The sequence below is a fragment of the Suncus etruscus genome, chromosome 9 (genome assembly GCF_024139225.1).
Source record: "Suncus etruscus isolate mSunEtr1 chromosome 9, mSunEtr1.pri.cur, whole genome shotgun sequence".
Classification (NCBI taxonomy): Eukaryota; Metazoa; Chordata; class Mammalia; order Eulipotyphla; family Soricidae; genus Suncus; species Suncus etruscus.
The window spans coordinates 98449627-98469285 of NC_064856.1; the positions used below are offsets into that span (position 1 = coordinate 98449627).

At 34.3% G+C, this 19659-nt stretch overlaps 2 protein-coding genes across 2 annotated transcripts; both read left to right on the forward strand.

The window, feature by feature from the left end:
• The first annotated feature begins 6889 nt into the window (after positions 1 to 6889).
• LOC126017719 (olfactory receptor 4C15-like) lies at positions 6890 to 7837 on the forward strand. Its single transcript, XM_049779771.1, has one exon. It carries the CDS (start codon positions 6890 to 6892, stop codon positions 7835 to 7837), a length of 948 nt encoding a protein of 315 aa, XP_049635728.1.
• Positions 7838 to 18191: 10354 nt separating this feature from the next.
• LOC126017887 (olfactory receptor 4C15-like) lies at positions 18192 to 19130 on the forward strand. Its single transcript, XM_049779953.1, has one exon. The coding sequence runs from the start codon at positions 18195 to 18197 to the stop codon at positions 19128 to 19130; it is 936 nt and encodes a 311-aa protein (XP_049635910.1). The 5' UTR covers positions 18192 to 18194.
• Positions 19131 to 19659: the final 529 nt, after the last annotated feature.

A 19659-nucleotide genomic window follows, 5' to 3' on the forward strand; every position in this document is an offset into this window, starting at 1 on the left:
TTTCATAAAATAAATATCATCACAGTAGCACATGGATACATTTTTTGTATCAAAAATAATTCTAACTCACTAAAAACTTAAACTAAAAATTGATGGTGCTGTAGTAAGTAGAGGGGTTAAGACTTTTGTCTGCATACAGTTGACCTCAGTTTAACCCAAGCATTGCTCAGACTAAGCTCTGAGTACCACCAAACATGGCCCCCAAACCAGAAGCTATTCCTGGCTCTGCACTCATAAGTGACCTCTGAATGTGCTTAGGAGAGTGTATACAGTGCTAGATATTGAACTGGTGTTAGTAACTTGGAAGGCAAGTAGCTTAATCTCTATTCTATATTACCAATACTATTCTTTCTCATTTTTGAATCTTTATTGCCAATTTATTTGTTCTCTAGGGTTCTTGGACTTCTAAGGCAAAAGTTAATGTTTTTTAAAATTAAAAACTCTCTTTCCATTTAATTATCTAATGTAGAAAAGTGTTGTTTATTCAACACTATGATATTTTACGGAGGTTTCTAGCAAAGCTATAGTAGTAAAAAGTTTAGAACACCTCCCTCTCATCACTGAACACATCAGGGGATGGAAAATCAATATAGAAATAACAGCTGCAAATGAGGAGTTAGATCAATACACATGTATTTCTTTCTCTAAAAATTTTGTGCAAGTGTTAAAGCCTTGGGATATCAAGAGAATAAATAACATTAAAGCATATAAATATATGCTTATATTATTATATTATAAAATATATTTATACATTAAAGCATATTTTTGGAATATAGATATCTTTTAATATAATTATATTTATGTTAAATATATTTATATTTTATTAATATAGATATCTTTGCCAGAATGCTTTCAGGCCACACCCAGCAGTGCTCAAGGCTGTTCCTGGCTCTGTGTTCAATTTGCCCTCAACTGATATTCTTTAACAATCATATATTTTATCATAATTCTGTTATTCTCCCATTAGACAGTAATGATGAGCTTTTTTCCTGAATTCAGTTCCTTAATATTCAAATTTTGCGCAAGTTTCACCCTTATTCTGCAAGATTACTATATCCCATCTCTTTGTACTGAATACTTTGCTTTTAAAGGAAATGAAAGTTTCTGAAATAAAAATCGATAATATAAAAAAGTAAAGAATGGGCTGGAGAGATAGCATGGAGATAAGGTGTTTGCCTTGCATGCAGAAGGACGGTGGTTCTAATCTCGGCATCCCATATGGTCCCCTGAGCATGCCAGGAGCAACCCCTGAGTGCTGCTGGGTGTGATCCAAAAACCAAAAAATAAATAAATAAATAAGACAAAGAAAAACTAATTAATTAAGTATATATTAATATATCACATATTATATTATTTAATGTTAATAAATATAATCAAATGTTAATAAATATTAATGATTAATATATCATATATTAATTAATACAAATACTTTTAAAATAATTAAAAAACAACCAGAATTTAGTTTCAGAAATCATACTTCCAGGGAAACCACCCCTGATGAGAATTTAAAGGCATTACTATAGGTTCATTATATCTCAGAAAAATATCTTTAAATTATGATTGGAAACAAGTGGGGAAACTTTTTTTAATTTCTCCAGGACAATGTTGAATACAGTGTTTTATGCCTTGGGGAATATTTTCTACCTCTTCAACACAAGATGCTTTTCTGCATCTTAGCTTTAGAAATGTGTCTGGGGAACAACCATGATCACACCTGTTCTAAATGGATGTTTATTTGCAGAAAACAGGTGATTGCCATCACCAGAATTTTTAAGAAACTGACATATGGTGAGAACTATAATTTTTTGAATTTTCAGAAAAAATATCAAATTGCAATGTAGGACTTCAAAATACATACATAGTATTCCTCTTTGCAGGATTTCTAGAATAGCAGTTCTGTCTTTACTTAACTGAATGTTTGGGCTAGTCACAAAGCACTAGATTTGTACACCTTTACACAGCTAATAGCATTTAAAATCTAAAGGATATGAAAACAATATAAAAATTGTTACCCTTACCCAAAACCAAGTGCTAATCTCACCTGAATGGTGAGACCCTCTCACAGCTGGGAGGGGTCTGTGCTTGGTAATTAAGGAATGCCTGGAGGGAGGGGCGACAATATGCAGCTAGGATGAATGCAGTGGAACTGCAGAGTGGCTGCTTAGCTTAGAGGCCATGTGAAAAGAGTACATGGCGTTAAAGCTGGATTTCTCCTGAATCTTCATCTGTCTGTATGGAGCCCAGAAAGGCTTCGTCACCATCCGCCACACTAGAACTTTATAATTAATAATTAGTGTGACAAAAATTACTTTTATAGAGTTAGTGGGTGCACTGTCTGAATTGTAATAAGAACTTAATAAATCTCAGGTTTAGAAAGCAGACATTTGGGAGGAATAAGGTGATGGGAATGTTGCACTGGTGATGGGTGGTGTTCTTTACATGACTGAAACCCAAACACAATCATGTATGTAATTAAGGTGTTTAAATAAATTAAAAAAATGTGTTACTTTAGCTTTATGTATTTAAAGCAAATCAGTTAGAAATGGAACATATGCTGTACTTTGTCTTTACTCTTCATTCAAATTTTTTTTTTATTATTTCAAATCGTCTCCTTTATTAGGTATCCACAAAAATCTCTCCCCAGTCTATTGTTTCAGATTTCTGAGCCTGTATAAAGAATGTGGCTACAGGAGCACTGTGATTCAAATGACACATGCAATATATAGAATATTCATACTGAACATAGTATTCGTTCTGATAAAAAGACATCATAGTTTAGGGTTCCATAATAGAAGGACGAGACCACACAACTGGAATAAAGTTTAATACTTTAATCCATCTGCCAACAAGATTCCCCAGCCTAGCCAGCCAGGGCCATCCCTCGAAGGAGAAGAGCCCTGCCCAAAGTCATGAGGAAGATTATATAGGGAAGGGATATAGGGCGGTTCAGCTTTCTAATGATCCTTAAAATAATTGGCTCTAGCTGTACCTTCCTACTGCTCCCTTGTCCTTCCCTGATAGGCTAACTGGTATGACCAGGGAGATTGGGGCGGTCTATGGAAATAGGCTTGTGAAGCCTCAGCATGTGGCTCACAGCATATGATCCTTACAAAATGGTGTTTCTCCCTGCTCAGAAGAAGGCTGTCATGTGGTTTTTACAAAATGGCATCCCTCTTTGTTCAGAATTCAGGTCCCAACAATAGGACTATGAACCCAAGTGCAGAATGGTGATAGAAGTGACAGAGTAGAGATTTCCAGTTAAAGAAAATGTTTAATCTCTTTATTTTTGTTTGTTTTTTTTGGGCCACACCTGTTGATGCTCAGGGGTTACTCATGGCTATGCGCTCCTGGCTTGGGGACTACATGGGACTCGGGAATCGAACTGTGGTCCGTCTTAGGCTAGCATGTGCAAGTCAGACACCTTACTGCTTGTACTACCACGCCGGTCCCCAAAATGTTTAATTTCTATAATTTATCTTCCATACCAAAAATAGCTTTTTATTTCTCTCAGAAATTTTAGGTATTTTAATAAATGGTAGGAACTCTTTATTGTTCTAGTTGGTTGTTATGGTTTTGTCTGCACTTAAAAACTGAACGAATCACCAGGAAAACAGAATAAAAGACTTCATTTATAAAAAGAATGTAGGAATATAGAAAATTATTTTCAAAGTCTATGAAGTATTAAAGGGTATAAAAGTTGAACATTAAAAAATTGACAAAACATTTATATAAATAAATAAAACCAAACCAAACCAAACATTTTACCAAATGAACAGAACAATAGTGTAAGGAGTTAAATAATCTGAAATCTGAGAAAATATAAACGTCAGATTGCAGGTCAAGAAATACAGTTAATTAGTTACAAAGAAGGAACTTCTAATTGTCTATGCAAAAGACTTTTAGACTAATATTTCAATGAGTTCAAGAACATTTATTGGAAAAATAATTACTAATGAATAGGTAATAAGGGATACATAATTTCGACTATCATGACATGGAATCAGTGGCATGCAAATACAGGCACATGTAAACACACCAAAAATGGAAATTTTATATAAAATTTTGGGAAATACTTTAATAAAAATCTACCAATTTTTATATTACTGAATGTTGTTTCACTTAAAGGTCAAAACTTAAAGTTGTTATTCTCAGAATAATTTGTGCTATTTTAGGTTGCCAAAATGGATAAAAAGGAAATTATGAGCCATGGGATGCTAGAGAGGACAATTCAAGGGCATAGCCCAAGGGAACCCAGAGTTAATGGCCATAGGTGTCCCTGAGCCATCTCTAGGGCAATGTCATCACATTAAAGTACATGAATACTGATCAAGAAAAGAAAAGGATAAAATGAGCAAAATAGAATTCTTTCTATAGAAGTATGTATGTAGTGCTAAAACTGGTACCACAGCTAGTGTAGAGAGGCAAAGCTCTTGAGATGGCTCCTTGGAAAGCTTATAATATTAAAAAAAGGTATATGTTTGTAAATTATGCCTGCATCTTAACCATATCTATGTAAAATATTTATCCTAAATATGCAATAAAATGATCTACAAATGTATATCTAAATTTTGAGATGAAAATATGATGATAAGGTCAATGATATAAGAAATATTTTGCATTGTTCCCCATGCTGACAACAGGGCTAATAATTTTATCATTATTTTATTTAACAAAAGAATGTTATAACTTATAGTTTTGATGAGCTAGTTTTATCAGCATTGTGAGTTTTTGGATAAATTTTAAATGACCTTATTATAATATAATATTTGAAGCTTCATTTTAATTCACTTCTTAATAAAATACTTGTACATACATATAAGAATAATCTTTTTATTATGCATAGGTGAAGATGCAATCATTTGTTGATGCCTATGGAAAATGATGTAAAATTGGCAGTAATCATCTCAAGGATGGAAAAATAACTTTCTGGAGGTTAGTTGTGAATTCTTTAGTGAGAGAATGGTAATTTTTATTTGTTATAAACAATACTTTTATATTTTCCACTTAGACAACGATTTGGATAACATCTTCTTTTAGTTCTGTGGTACATAAAAGTATATGTGAACATCTGTATTTTGCCAAAATAGTTATATAATGTTGATATATATGTGTGTATTTATATATATATGAATTTAAACTGGATCATATTGGGGAAAATTATATAAGAGTAAGTAGTTAATAATGCTCCAATACCTCACTTATTTTCATCGTATGTGTTCTTCTCACCTTTAAAAATTATGTCTGCATGAATTGGGGACATTTCTTTCTGATTTTACATTCTAATCATGGTGTTGTTTTTTTTTTAACTAAAATAGAAAAATTAAAAGATTTCAATCTCCATAGATATGAAAATTGTATTTTAAAAAACACTTCATGCTGTTTTTAATTAAGGCAGAATCATAATTGTTTCACAAAGAGAATTAAAGATTTCTTTTGTACTTTTTCCCACCAAAAATTGGTTGCTTTCAAATTCTTTTGATGTAGGTCATTTGGTTGGTCTAACCATCAAGTAGATCTGATGGAGTGTGATGGATACTTTCTCTGTGCCTGTTGACCCTCTGTTTAATTTAAATAACAATTACAATTTCTTTTTCTTTTATTTCTTTTTTTTTGTTTTTTTTTGGGCTACACCTGTTTGATGCTCAGGGGTTACTCCTGGCTAAGCGCTCAGAAATTGCCCCTGGCTTGGGGGACCATATGGGACACCAGGGGATCTATCCGCGGCGGTCCTTCTTTGGCTAGTGCTTGAAAGGCAGACACCTTACCTCTAGCGCCACCTCGCCAACCCCTAAATGACAATTTCTTAAAGAATTTTCTTCTCAGCTTTTCTACTCATTATTTAAAATCAGTTTTCACTGATTAAAATTCTATGATTTACAATTGTGTTAATATGGATTCCCATGCATACAATTATAAGACCATGTCCATCACCAATGTACCTTCCTTCTTCCCCCAGGTACCCCAATACCCTCCTTTCCAAACCCCACCCCAATTCAGTAGTATGGAATTATTTTCTGGCTGTCTGTGCTGACTTTGACCCCTTGTGGTTAGAAGTTATTTATTTTAAGTCCTATATCTGTCCTTCATTCAATTTTTGACAAGGTTACTGATTTTATTATAGCTGTTTTCTGATTGTTTTACAAATTTTTTATTAGCCAATTGTCAGGTTCAAGCTGAGAAAATATTTCATTCTTTAAATATTACTTTATATATAAGTAATTTTATCTTTAACAAAGCAAAAATTTGATTTGACAAAGACCCATTAAATTATTTTTTATTTGTTGCATTTCAAAGTGAGTCAAATCAGCAAAGATACCCAAGATCAATTTTGGAGAACGTTTCCTGTCTCTTTCTATATTTTGCATTAATTTAGGTCTCTGTCAATGTCTTTAATACATTAATATAACTTTATAGTATGAGATAGATTAATTTTATGAATTATATTTTAAAAATATGAATAAAAATAAAAGTATATTCAACATATGTGTACTTGTATTATGTTGTATGTGTATAAATAATTGCAATATTACTATAGTTTAAGCTTTGCAATAGGGAATGCACAATTATATTAAAGGCCATATCAGTTCACATTTTATGAAAGCTTGTGTTGAAGCCAACCTGGATGTGCTGATGTGCTCAGGAGTCATTTCTGGTGTTCCTCAGAGAGTTTGTGCAGTGTTGAGGATTGAACATGACAGACAGATGCTTTAATCTCTGCAGTATCTTGTCTGCCAACAATGACTACAGGATTATCAAAGAGCAATTTTCCTATGGATGCACCAACTTTCATATGACTATGATCACAAACTTGTCTGATACAAGCCTGTTATTCTTCTAATTGCAGATCTATATGTTCACTATGGTAACTTTGAATATTTCGTGGTGAATCATGAAAAACCAAAGTTTTGTAACCGAGTTTGTCCTCCTGGGACTTTCACAGAATCCAGACATTCAAATAATATTATTCATTATATTTATGTTGATCTATATTACAACTGTCAGTGGCAACTTGTTAATTGTGGTGACTATCCTCAGTAGTCCAACACTTCTGGGCTCCCCAATGTACTTCTTCCTGGCCTTTCTGTCCATCCTGGATGTGTGCATCTTATCGGTCATTGCTCCAACTATGATTGGTGCCTGTCTCACTGAAAAGAAAACTATCTCTTTTGTAGGTTGTTTGACCCAACTTTATGTTGGACATTTATTTGGTGGGGTAGAATTGATCATTCTTACAGCCATGGCCTATGATAGGTATGTGGCCATCTGTAAGCCATTGCACTATTCTTCTATCATGAACTCAAGGCTTTGTGGCATTTTGGTGGGAGTAGCCTGGACAGGAGGCTTTCTACATTCCACTGTACAAATTGCCTTTACTTCCCAGCTCCCCTTCTGTGGTCCCAATATCATTGATCACTTTGTATGTGACTTATACCCATTGCTGAAGCTTGCCTGCACTAATACTTACATTTTTGGCTTTTTTGTCGTGGCTAATAGTGGCTTTATGTGCATCCTGATTTTTTCCTTGCTACTTGTGTCTTATATTGTCATCTTGCACTCTCTGAAGAACCATAGTTCTGAAGGACAGAGAAAAGCCCTCTCCACCTGTGGATCTCACTTTGCTGTTGTGGTTTTGTTCTTTGTCCCATGTATATTTGAGTATGCACGACCTCCAACTGCTTTCTCTTTTGACAAAATGGTAGCAGTATTCTATACTGTATTCCCACCTTTCTTCAATCCTTTGATTTACACTTTCAGGAACAAAGAAGTAAAAAGTGCCATTTGGAAATTGTGGAATAGATTAATGGTCATCCTTGATTACAAAAAGCTAATTAAATAGGATACGAAATAAAATTATGATAAAAAGCCAATCATCTTTGACAAAAACTGCCTTCATGTTCTGTTCAACAGAGGTAAAGCTACACAATGTAACCATTAATAGTAGTGTCCTGGAAAACCTATATTAATCCTTATCCTAGTATAAATCCTCATAATCAAAGTATAACATTAAAATTTAGTGTTGACTAATGTTAGTACTTAGAATTTATTTGAAAAAACAACAAAAAGTTTAACTTGTGATTTATTTGTCATTTAGTTCATGCTTTATAGTTCAAAGAACTTAAATAGATTTAAGAAAAATGTTGAGCAATTATTACGTAAACTTACTCAAACTACTGCTCAAATTCTTTTATATGACATTGTATTTCAAAAACAGATATAAACTTTTAAGTTTGACATTTTTAAACAAACTCTTCTGAATGAATCTAATGGATCCCTACTACTTGTGTCATTTGAAAAGTGTTAATGTTAATGAAAGCATTTCATAAGTAAAACATAGTGATTCAAGTGTTGTTTTTTTAGACTTAGTTTCCATATGAAGCTGTATAAGCTATATTAGATCTCAAAAGCATCTTTCTTGTGAAGAAGATATTTCTTTTTTTTTTTGACCTACAGTCTGTGATGCTCAAGGGTCACTCCTGGCTATGCGCTCAGAAATCGCTCCTGGCTTGGGGGACCATATAGGACACGGGATCGAAGCTTGGTTCAGTTCTGGGTCAGCTGCGTGCGAGGCAAATACTCTACCGCTGTGCCACAGCCTTGGCTCTCAAATAATATCTTCTTATATGTGCAGGGCAATTCTAGCAACTTGACATTTACTTCAGTCATGTTACTAGCATGTTGCATGTAGCAGGAAGTTTTACATTACACTTTTAGCAGGTTACAAGACAAAACCAATATGAAAATACCATTCTAAATGAGGACTTAAAAGATGTGGAATTAAAATACACATATACATGTATAGGATTCTCCTGCCCCAGAGATACATATACAATCCAATCTAGTGAACATTCTCCATGACAGAACATAAGCTATGACAAAAAACAAATGTTCGTGAAAATAGAAATCATAGCAAAATTGTTTCCAAGTCATATTGCTAGGTAGCTAGAAATTAAACCTGATCATCTATGGTCAATAAAGATGGGAGCAGGGAAATACAGACAGTAACTGGATATTGGGCCAGCTCTGAGGAACAGGGTGATAGACCTCTAGGGCCATTTCAGTTATGGATATGTGACCACTGGGTGGCAATACTGGGTAGATCATCTTCCTGATTCTAGTTGAATCATTAAACTTGAAATATCATAGTCAAGAGCAGTGGTCCTCAAATTATGGCCCACAGGTCACATATTGTATTTGTATCTGTTTTGTTTCTTCATTGCAAAATAAGATATATGCAGTGTGCATAAGAATTCGTTCATAAGTTTTGTTTTTACTATAGTCAGACCCTCCAATGGTCTGAGGGGCAGTGAACTGGCCCCTGTTTAAAAAGTTTGAGGACCCCTGGTCAAGAGGATACCATACTTAGGAAGACCACCCTTAATTCTTGTGCAAGTATGGGACTTATCCCCCATCTAGAGAAAATTATTTATTTAATTATTTTAAGGTAAATCTTTATTTAAGTACCATAATTACAAGCATGTTCGTAGTTGGGTTTTAGTCATAAACAATTTTTATAAGCCAGAATATTCTGAAGGAAAAGGAAAAAAGCATATAAAATGACCTTTATTTTGTTGCTCTTAAAGTCTCTGCTCTCCTTGGGAGCTTTTCTCCTTCAGGACCTAATATTTTAAATAGTGGTCTGATTTCCTTTTTCAGACCAATAACTCTGTAACTCAATAAACCACTGCCTGGGCTCTTTTTTGTTTGTTTGTTTTTTGTTTTTTGTTTTGGGTCACACCCAGCAGCACTCAGGGGTTACTCCTGGCTCTAACTTCAGAAATCGCTCCTGGTAGGCTCTGAGGGACCATATGGAATGCCGGGATTTGAACCACTTCTGCATGCAAGGAAAATGCCTTACCTCCATGCTATATCTCCAGCCCCAAACCTAGGCTCTTTTAATACTACAGTAGCCTGAGATTTCACTCCTTCCCTGACATATGCAAGGTCTGTGCCATTTTTAAAGCTTGAAATTATCACTCAAGAAGTTATCATTCAAATACCTGCCTTGTACAGAAGATTTAAGGGGGTGAAATCTCTAGGGGTTAGGAATGTTTCAGGTACAAAGATAGAGGGAGGTCTGGTGATTAACATCTGGGAATTCAGTAAATTTAAGAAATTGCTCAACACTGAAGTAGCTCAAAGGCATGAAAACCACATTCCTTTTGAGAAGCAAATCTTGGCTATGTGGAGAATGTCTTTCTCTAACCAGATGCGGGAAGAGACATCCAAAAGAAGCCATCCTTAATCTAAAGAACAAGAAAGAACCTCCTAGAGTTCAATGCTTTCCTTGAGACAACGATCAAATTAACTTTTTACTGTGTAGAGAATTTCAGGCCAAGACAATTTGGAGACAGCTTAGTTCTCTCTCTCTCTCTCTCTCTCTCTCTCTCTCTCTCTCTCTCTCTCTCTCTCTCTCTCTCTCTCACTTTCATTCACACAAATTTCTTTCTCTCCTCTCACACTTCTCTAAGTAAATTTCTTTCAATAAAAATATTGAGCCTCACTAGAAATAAAAACAAAACCTAAAATGTTGTGGCTCTTCTACAAAGGCACAAGTCTAGATGTGTTCATTAGTGAATTCTTCCAAATAGGTAGAGAGAAATCCCTCTAATGTTTTATATCTTTGAACTTGCATAAAAGACAATAATGTAGAAACATTGTGATTTAAGGAGTTTATACAATTTATGGAGCATTAACAGTAAGATTAAAGTTAATCCCTATTATTTTGAGGAAAAGACCTATCGAAGGGCACAGGGAAGGACTTGAAGTGGCAGAGTGATAATTCCAGAAGTCTCCCAATTAATAAGAGTGTTATAAAAAGTATAAATTACAAAAGAGTGACATAATTCACAGAGCAGTCACACAATATCAACTTAATTTCTCTAAGTGCACTTGATATTACAAATAGTTTTATATTTCAGCCTCAGAATTCATTGGACTTATTTAAGGAAAGGTGCTGTGAACTGCTTTATTGTTGTGGTAATTTCTTGCTCTTAAAAGAACTAAGTTATTCTGGAAATAAAAATGATATAAATAAGTAATAAAAACATTTTTTAAATATATCAATATAAAAATCATAAAAGTTGAAATGCTAAACTGGAGACAATACTATGAATAGAGAAAAGACTATGAAATAAAAAAGAAAATATTTCCCAGTTTGTCAGGTAAAAGGAATGGTTTAGGAAGACATTCAAAGAGGGAATCTTCCATTGTTTGTATAAAAATAATATGGTAATCCAAATACAATGGATTAAATCTGTTTGCTAAGAAGATGACTAATGATTGCTAGATAATAATAAATTATTTAATATAATTTTTAAGTGATAGATTTAACATAAGGTATCTAAAATTACACATTAATTTACCTAACTCACTGTACCTTATATCTAAAAAAATAGTAAAATTCAAACTCATAGTTTTTCATAGTTTTGAGTATTGTATGCACAATAAACATTAACATTGGGATTTCAGAAGAATTACATCATTTTGATAATAAAAATGCTAATTATAATTTATATTGTTACCAAAATAGAGGAAATTGGTTGGACATGGGGATATTGGGAAGGCAAGCTTTCCAAGGTAACAACAGTAATAACAGTATAACATGGCCAAAGACAACTTATTTTTCCCACCTGAATGATCAGAACTGCCCAAACCTGGAACGGGCAGGTAGAGGAGTGTGCAGGAGGGAGAGGGGATGAGGAGAGCTAGAGAGAGAAGTGTAGGAGAGGCATCATCAGAGATGCAGCATCAGATTCAGCATTAGCAACTGAGCATCATCAAAGAAACAGCAGTCGCATCATCAAAGTGAGTTAGTCAGCCTGGAAGCCAGTTTGGAAGCCTGGAAAAAGCAGTTGAAAGGGAGACAGGGGCTGAGAGAGCCAGAAGGAGTAGAGAAGTAGCTGCTAAAAAAAGACTTAGTATAAGACGCCATGTGAGGAGGTGAGGATGGCGGTAGGGACTGTGAAATAAAACTGGCTGACTCCTGGAACTTCATCTGACTGCTTTGTGAATCTCTCCGTCCTCACCCTGCAACCCTCAGACTGGCCAAACCATAGGGGCTGTGGGAGCAGAATCAAGATCAAAGGCCTCACCATCACCCCCTACCAACACTAGGACTATTTAGTTAATTTATATTTAAACAACACACAAGGAAGCTTATATCATTCCTGGGGACACCCAGCTGTTTAAGTTGTATGACTATCAATTATGGAAAATCATTAAAACTTCAAGCAGAAGGGAATGACTATTTCTTAAGGGTATATAGAGTTAAAATTAATATCAAAGTGAACAAAGGTAAAGGGTACAACTAAGTCCATGATTTGTCACCTAATATTAATATTTCAATTTCATTTCAGATATACTATTTATGTTCAAAGAGTAATATTTGCCTTTCAAGACTCAAGACCCCTTGTAGGAAGAAGACACTGAAGTGAAGTCGTTTCTTTTTTTTTTTCTCTTTTTTCTTTCTTTTTTTTTTTGTCACATTCAGTGATGCTTGTGATGATTGGTTCTGTGTGCAGGAATCACTCTTTATGAACCCAGTGGAATATATGGGGTATCAAATATCAAACCCAGGCATGCCACTTGCACGTCAAGCATTCTATCTGCTGTAGTATTGCTCCAGCCCCGCTAGGTGGTTTCTATTTTGGTTTTGGTTTTGTTTTTTTTTTGGGTCACACCTGGCATCACTCCTGGCTCTATGCTCAGAAATCACTCCTGGCAGACTTAGGGGACCCTATGGGATGCCTGGATTCGAACCACCATCCTTCTGCATGCAAGGCAAATGCCCTACCTCCTTAAAAGATAAAAACAAACACACTAGCATAGATATTAAAAATCTAAAAGTCCTGTTCAAGTTACACCTCTGTTTCTACAGACAGGAATGCTTCATGACAGCATTTCAGGAGACTATATGTGCTGCTAGGGTATCAAACTTGGGGCCTGTTGGAGTGGTTACAGTGGGTTGGATACCTGCCTTGGATGAAAATAGAACAGGGTTTGATCTCTGAAACACATAGGATCCACAGAGCATCACTAGGAGTGAACCATGAGCACAGAACTAGGAATAATTCTAGAGCACACCTGTGTGTGGTCCAAGAAAATAAAAACCCAAGCAAAAATAATTGCAAAGCAAGCTACTTATCCATTTAATTATATTTGAACCCTGGAATTTCCAGTTTTATTATTTATTTAAACAATTTGATTTTTGGTGGTAGTTTTTTTTCATGGAGATTTGGGTCATACTTTATGCTGCTGAAGGGTTTACTCCTGGCTCTATGTGCAGAGTTCAGATCTGACAGAGGCTCAGAGATTTTCATGGGCTGTCAAAGATTGAACCCTGGTCATTTCTATGCAAACCAAGTGTCCAACCTACTGTACTATTTCTCCAGCCCTACATTTTACTGAATAATTTTTTCTGTAACATCTTTCAAAGTGATAGTTTTATAAATGAGGAGGCAAGAATTTCTTGACTTGTGACTTAAACTAAGAGATAACTGACCGAGCACAAGTTTACAATTAAATAGGCACAGGAGAAAACATTAGCTATTAAGGATAAATGATTGAGGACAATAAAAGTAATAATTGGAACAAGATAGAATATTCCCCTCTAGAAGAGTCTTGCTGTGTCCTCTGACTTTGGTGCATTATTTTCAATCCACTCAATTATATCTTGAGAAATGTGAAATATGACAGAATGTAACATGAAGGCTTTACAAAGTGTCTTATATAAACAGAGATAAAAAATTAGATAGAAGCATGCTAATTTTATATTGAGAAGAACATCACATACAGAAAAGAAATTCTAGTACATGAAGTGATATGTCAGTGATAAGCAAAAAGTGAAGGAAATCAAGTTATCAGTGTTCAGTAGACTAGGAAATAAGTGTTATAGATGAGTTGTTGACTATAGGAATACTAATTATTTTAAACATTAACTTTTTTATTGTTTTTTTGCACTACACCCACTGGTACTCAGGAGTTACTCCTGATTCAGCATTTAGAAATTGTTCCTGGCAGGCTGGAGGACAATATGGGATGCAGGGAATCTAACCGGGTCCCTCCAGGGTTGGTCACATGTAAGGCGAACACCTTACCGCTGTGCTATCTCTCCAGTCCTCTAAACCTCAATTTCTTTTTTTTTAATTTTTATTTTGATCATATTGGCTTACATATCTTTCACAGTAATATTTTAGGTACATATTAACATTGAATCAGGGGAATACCCATCACCAAATTTGTCCTCCCCCATCCCTGTTCCCTTCCTGCAACCCATATCCCCCACCATCACCCCTTGGGCTGCTAGAATAGGTGGTACCCTCTTTGTCTAGCTTACTGTTAGTGATCATGTATCTGTTTGGTCCTTAAACCTCAATTTCTAAAAGAGCACTGATATCATTCATTCAATTAGGATGATAAAAATAAATACTGATAAAATTATACATTGATCGGGACTGGGAAGGTGGCGCTAGAGGTAAGGTGTCTGCCTTGCAAGCGCTAGCGTAGGATGGACCTCGGTTCGATCCCCCGGCATCCCATATGGTCCCCCCAAGCCAGGAGCGACTTCTGAGCGTATAGCCAGGAGTAACCCCTGAGCATTAAACGGGTGTGGCCCAAAAACCAAAAAAAAAAAAAAAACCAAAAAAAAAAACCAAAAAAAAATTATACATTGATGAGCAATCTGCAATGTAAAAAGAATCACAACTATCATTCTAGTAGGAACTAGAGACCTAGAACTATATTTTTTTTGCTTTTTACTGCCGAGACTTGTAAAATATCATCTGCTTAATGAATGTGGCCAGGCCAATTCTTCAGTGTTGAGTCATGAGAAATTTTAAATAATGGAAATCACATTGTCCCTAATAGCTTGGGCAATAGAAGTGAAAATGCTTATTGCTTTCATTATGTTTTGTTTCAATTCAGTAACTTTTCTTGGGTTTTAAATAAATAAAAAATTGGTGGAGTGAAAATATAGAAACAGAATTAACTTAGTATGATCATTTTTTGATGTGACCTGGTAGTCATGACCTGGTTTTCAATCACAGACTTTCCATTAAAGAGTTCCTTCTTTTCAAAAAGCTGAAAGAGAAAGTTACTTTACTATGGAAATTGTGTTTTAGCTTTTTAATTTGTAGGTAACCAAGATCAGAAATCAAAAAAATGGAATAATAAATAATAATTTGATTAATAAATACTTATTTGCATAAATTATTATCATTAATATTAGTATTAGTTTTGGGGCCATACATGGTGGTAAGTGCTATTCCTGGCTTTACATTCAGGAATTACTTCTAGTGGTGGTCCTAAGGTCTTATTCGAGGCTTTGGACTATAGGGATTACTTTGAGAACTATATGGGGTATCAGGGATCGAATGTAGGTTTGCCCAATGCAAGACAAAAAAAACCTCACTGCTGTACTATCTATCTGGCCACAAATATATTATTTTTAATAAAAATTAATAAAAATTAATTATTCCCATATCTTTCCTTCTAAATGGATGCTGACTTGATCTCAGAATTAATTTCTAGAATGAAAATATATAATTATTAATAATATAAATTAATACATTTTCATCTTTATGTTGCTAATACACTATATCCCATCAATCTATACCCAATACTTGATTCTGATGGGATGGATGGGAAGGAAGGAAAAGACAGATCTTAAATTAGAAAACCACAGGTACTTAAGAAAAGTTTAAATAATCCTAATCATTTAGGGATATAAAGCTACCACAAAGAGTTGTTATAATCAAATCAGAGTCTACAATTTTAGAAAATCATGTTGTTGGTAAATTCCCAGTCCAGGTGTAGGGGAGGAGTATTAGAGGCAATTACAGGTTCATTATGTCTCGGGAAAATCTCTTTAAATTCTAATATGTAATTAATGAGAACATTCATTTCTCTTCCCCCTCCCAAATCATGTGAAGACTGTACTATACAAAATTTGGAAGCATTCATGACTTCAGCAGCTGAAGATGCTCTTCTCCTCTTTCTTACATGTAGAATTAGGAGTTGGAAAACAGCTGTACTTTTGGCTATGTCCAGAATGGCTGTATTCCAAAGAAAATTGGATCTTACTGACCTCACTGGGATTTTAAAGAAACCGATGCATGGTGAGATCTATAATGTATAATTCTTCATTTTCAGGAACATTTCAAATTGTAATTAAAACTATTAGAGTTGTTTTTCCTCTCTTTAGGTTTTAAAGACAACTGGGTTTGTCTCTCACAATTGTGTATACTTCAATAAGCCACAAACCATTGCTTTCTAGATTTTTTAATTTAAAAATTGAGCTTATAATATTTGAAAACTGATATTTAGCGGCAAGTATGGTGCTTCTTTTGCATTGTACATGAACAGCTGGAGTTTTATCTCCAACATCCCTGTGGTTCCCAATCACCTCCAGGATTAATTCCTAAGCACAGAGTCAGGAGCAAGCCCTGTTTATTGCCAGTGATAGCCCCAAATAAATAAACCTAAAAAACTCATGCTGTTTGGAAGCTATTTAGTGGTACAATTATATTTCTAGATTAGAAAGGGTAGCATTTAGTATTTAATATCACACATTAGAATTCAATCATTTGGGCCGGAGAGATAGCATGGAGGTAAGGCGTTTGCCTTTCATGCAGGAGGTCATCGGTTCGAATCCCGGCGCCCCATATGGTCCCCTGTGCCTGCCAGGAGCAATTTCTGAGCCTGGAGCCAGGAATAACCCCTGAGCACTGCCAGGTGTGACCCAAAAACCAAAAAAAAAAAAAAAAAAAAAGAATTCAATCATTTGTGAGTGGATTAAATATGTGTAATTTCAAAAATTAAATCTGTTTTTATTTGTCAGCTAAACAAATTAGTAAAAAGAATATATTTCATTTTTCTTTGGTTCTCTTTTACTACTGAAATTATCTTTTTTACTATCATTACTTGTTAACCAGACATTTACTTCATCCTTTAAGTATCCTTTATTATTCCCTAAGACTGTATAAAGAGTAGTAATGTTGGAATTTTGTAATTTTAATGTTGTTATCATTTCAGAGTACTTATATGAACATAGCATTTAATAATCACATAAAAACTCATCACATTACATGGGAAACACCTGGCTAGTAAGACAAAGTGGTATAAATCACAAATCATAGTTAGCAATTAAAAAATTCCATTTGGAAGGAAGGCGATATAGTGGGCAATGCACTTCCTTTACAAGTGGCTGACCCATGTGTGAACCCCAGGACCACATATGGTCCCCCAAGTCCAGCCAGGTGTAAGCCCTGAACACAAGTAATAAAAGTCCTTAAGTCCATTTTTGTCATAGACACATTATATTTAAATGGTAGAATTTTTTAAACTACTTTAGTGCTAGTTTTGTCTTTATTACACTCTTCAAATGAACCAAATTACCATGAAACAGAAAATAAAGGCAATTCATGATCAAAGGGTACTAAGAAAATAAGTTTTTAATTCCATTAATATTAGTAATGTAGAAATTAATATTTAGATCAACAACAGATAAACTTAAAAAGAAAATAGAAAATAGAATCTTAATCTGAAATCTGAAGAGAATAGTATCCTAATAGAGTCAAAGACTAAATTCTTTATGAGTTATATAAGCAGTAGTGAAAATATAGTATAAATGTAGAAAATATAGTGTAGGTAAGAAACTTTACTAGATAATAATATTAGACGATAATAAAATATTTAATTAATTTTATAATAACAGATGTAATATCAGTGGTTTGTAAGTAAAAGAACACAGAGATATACCTACACATCTATTCTTTACAGAAGATAATTGATGTAAACTCTATTTTATAGTAGTATAATTATTTTATATCCTCCTTTCATAAGAACTGGATCAGGTGATTTAAATCTCTCTAAATAAGTCACATAGCAGCCACTATAAGATTAAAGCTGACATTGAGATAAAAATCTCTCACCATTTTCAATTTTGATTTTACTCTACATAGACACTACACAAGCTGTTTATTAATTTATATCTTTAGTATTTCTGCTTGATCTCTCACTGCTACTCTTAATAAATTTATAACTTTATATCTCATTGATGATAGAGTACAAAATAATTTTGGTAAGGATAAATCTACTTCTTCATGCACGATATTAAAATAGCCTGATATGATTTTTTCATTTTTTATAATTGCAGAACCTCTATTTTCCCATTGATAGCACATTTGCTAGGAATCATGCAAAACCAAAGTGTTGTAACTGAGTTTATACTCTTGGGACTTTCACAGAATCCACATGTCCAAAAAGTAGAATTTGTTATATTTCTATCCATTTATATTGGTACTCTTGGTGGCAATGGTCTGATAGTGGTGACCATCTTCAGCAGTCCAGCTCTCCTGTGCTCCCCAATGTACTTCTTCCTGGCTTTCCTGTCCTTCCTGGATGTGTGCCTCTCTTCTGTCATTGTCCCAAAAATGTCTATTGACTGTCTTTACGAAAAGAAAACCATATCTCTTGGAGGCTGTTTGACCCAGATCTTTGCTGGACACTTCTTTGCTGGAGCAGAGGTAATTGTCCTTACAGCTATGGCATTTGACAGGTATGTGGCCATCTGCAAGCCTTTGCACTATTCTTCTATCATGAACCCAAAGCTCTGTGGCATTCTGATTGGAGTAGCTTGGATAGGGGGCTTCCTACATTCAACTATACAAATTGCATTTGCCTCCCAGCTGCCTTTCTGTGGCCCCAATATCATCGACCATTTCTTGTGTGACTTGTATCCATTACTGAAACTTGCCTGCACTGATACTTATGCCTTTGGCCTTATGGTAGTGGCCAACAGTGGATTCTTCTGTATCCTCATCTTCTCCATGTTACTTGTGTCCTATGGCGTCATTTTGTTCTCTCTAAGAAACTACAGTACTGAAGGGCAGAGGAAAGCACTCTCTACCTGTGGATCCCACATTACTGTTGTGCTTTTATTTTTTGTGCCCTGTATATTTGAATATGTACGGCCTCCAACTTCTTTCCCGTTTGATAAAATGGTCTCAGTATTTTACACTGTCCTCCCAACTTTCTTCAATCCTTTGATTTACACTTTTAGGAATAAAGATGTGAAAAATGCCATGAGGAAACTGTGGAATAAGTTATTCATCATCTCTGATAAAAAATAAAGCAGCATATTTTTTAAAAATTTGTGATACTTAGAAGTTAAAACATTTGAGAAAAACTGCATTGATGTACTATTTGATATCTGTAAATAAAAATTATCCACATAAGGTTGTCTCTAATTAAATGTTTTGCATTTAGGTAAGTTTGCATTACAAACAACTTACATCTTCATATGTTAGTCTTCAGTTTAATTTTCTACTTATCTAAAAGTTAATTATTTAAAAGTAATATATCATTTATTTATTTATTGAAAAATACATGCAGAAGAATAATAAAGTAATAGAAAAATGTATTTAAAGTATTCCAACTAATTTTATAGTTTGGACTCTGATAGAAATATTTAAGTTTAAAATATTTTCCCATGCTGTCAAATCCTGGTAAATTTGATGTTTTTCTATTTTCAGTGTGTGTTTAGGAAAATATTAATGGAAAACATTCACCCAATAATGAACTATGGGTTATTCAAGGTTTCTATCCCTATCACTATAAAATTATATTTCTCCCAATAAATTTTTCTTATGTGGTAGGTGT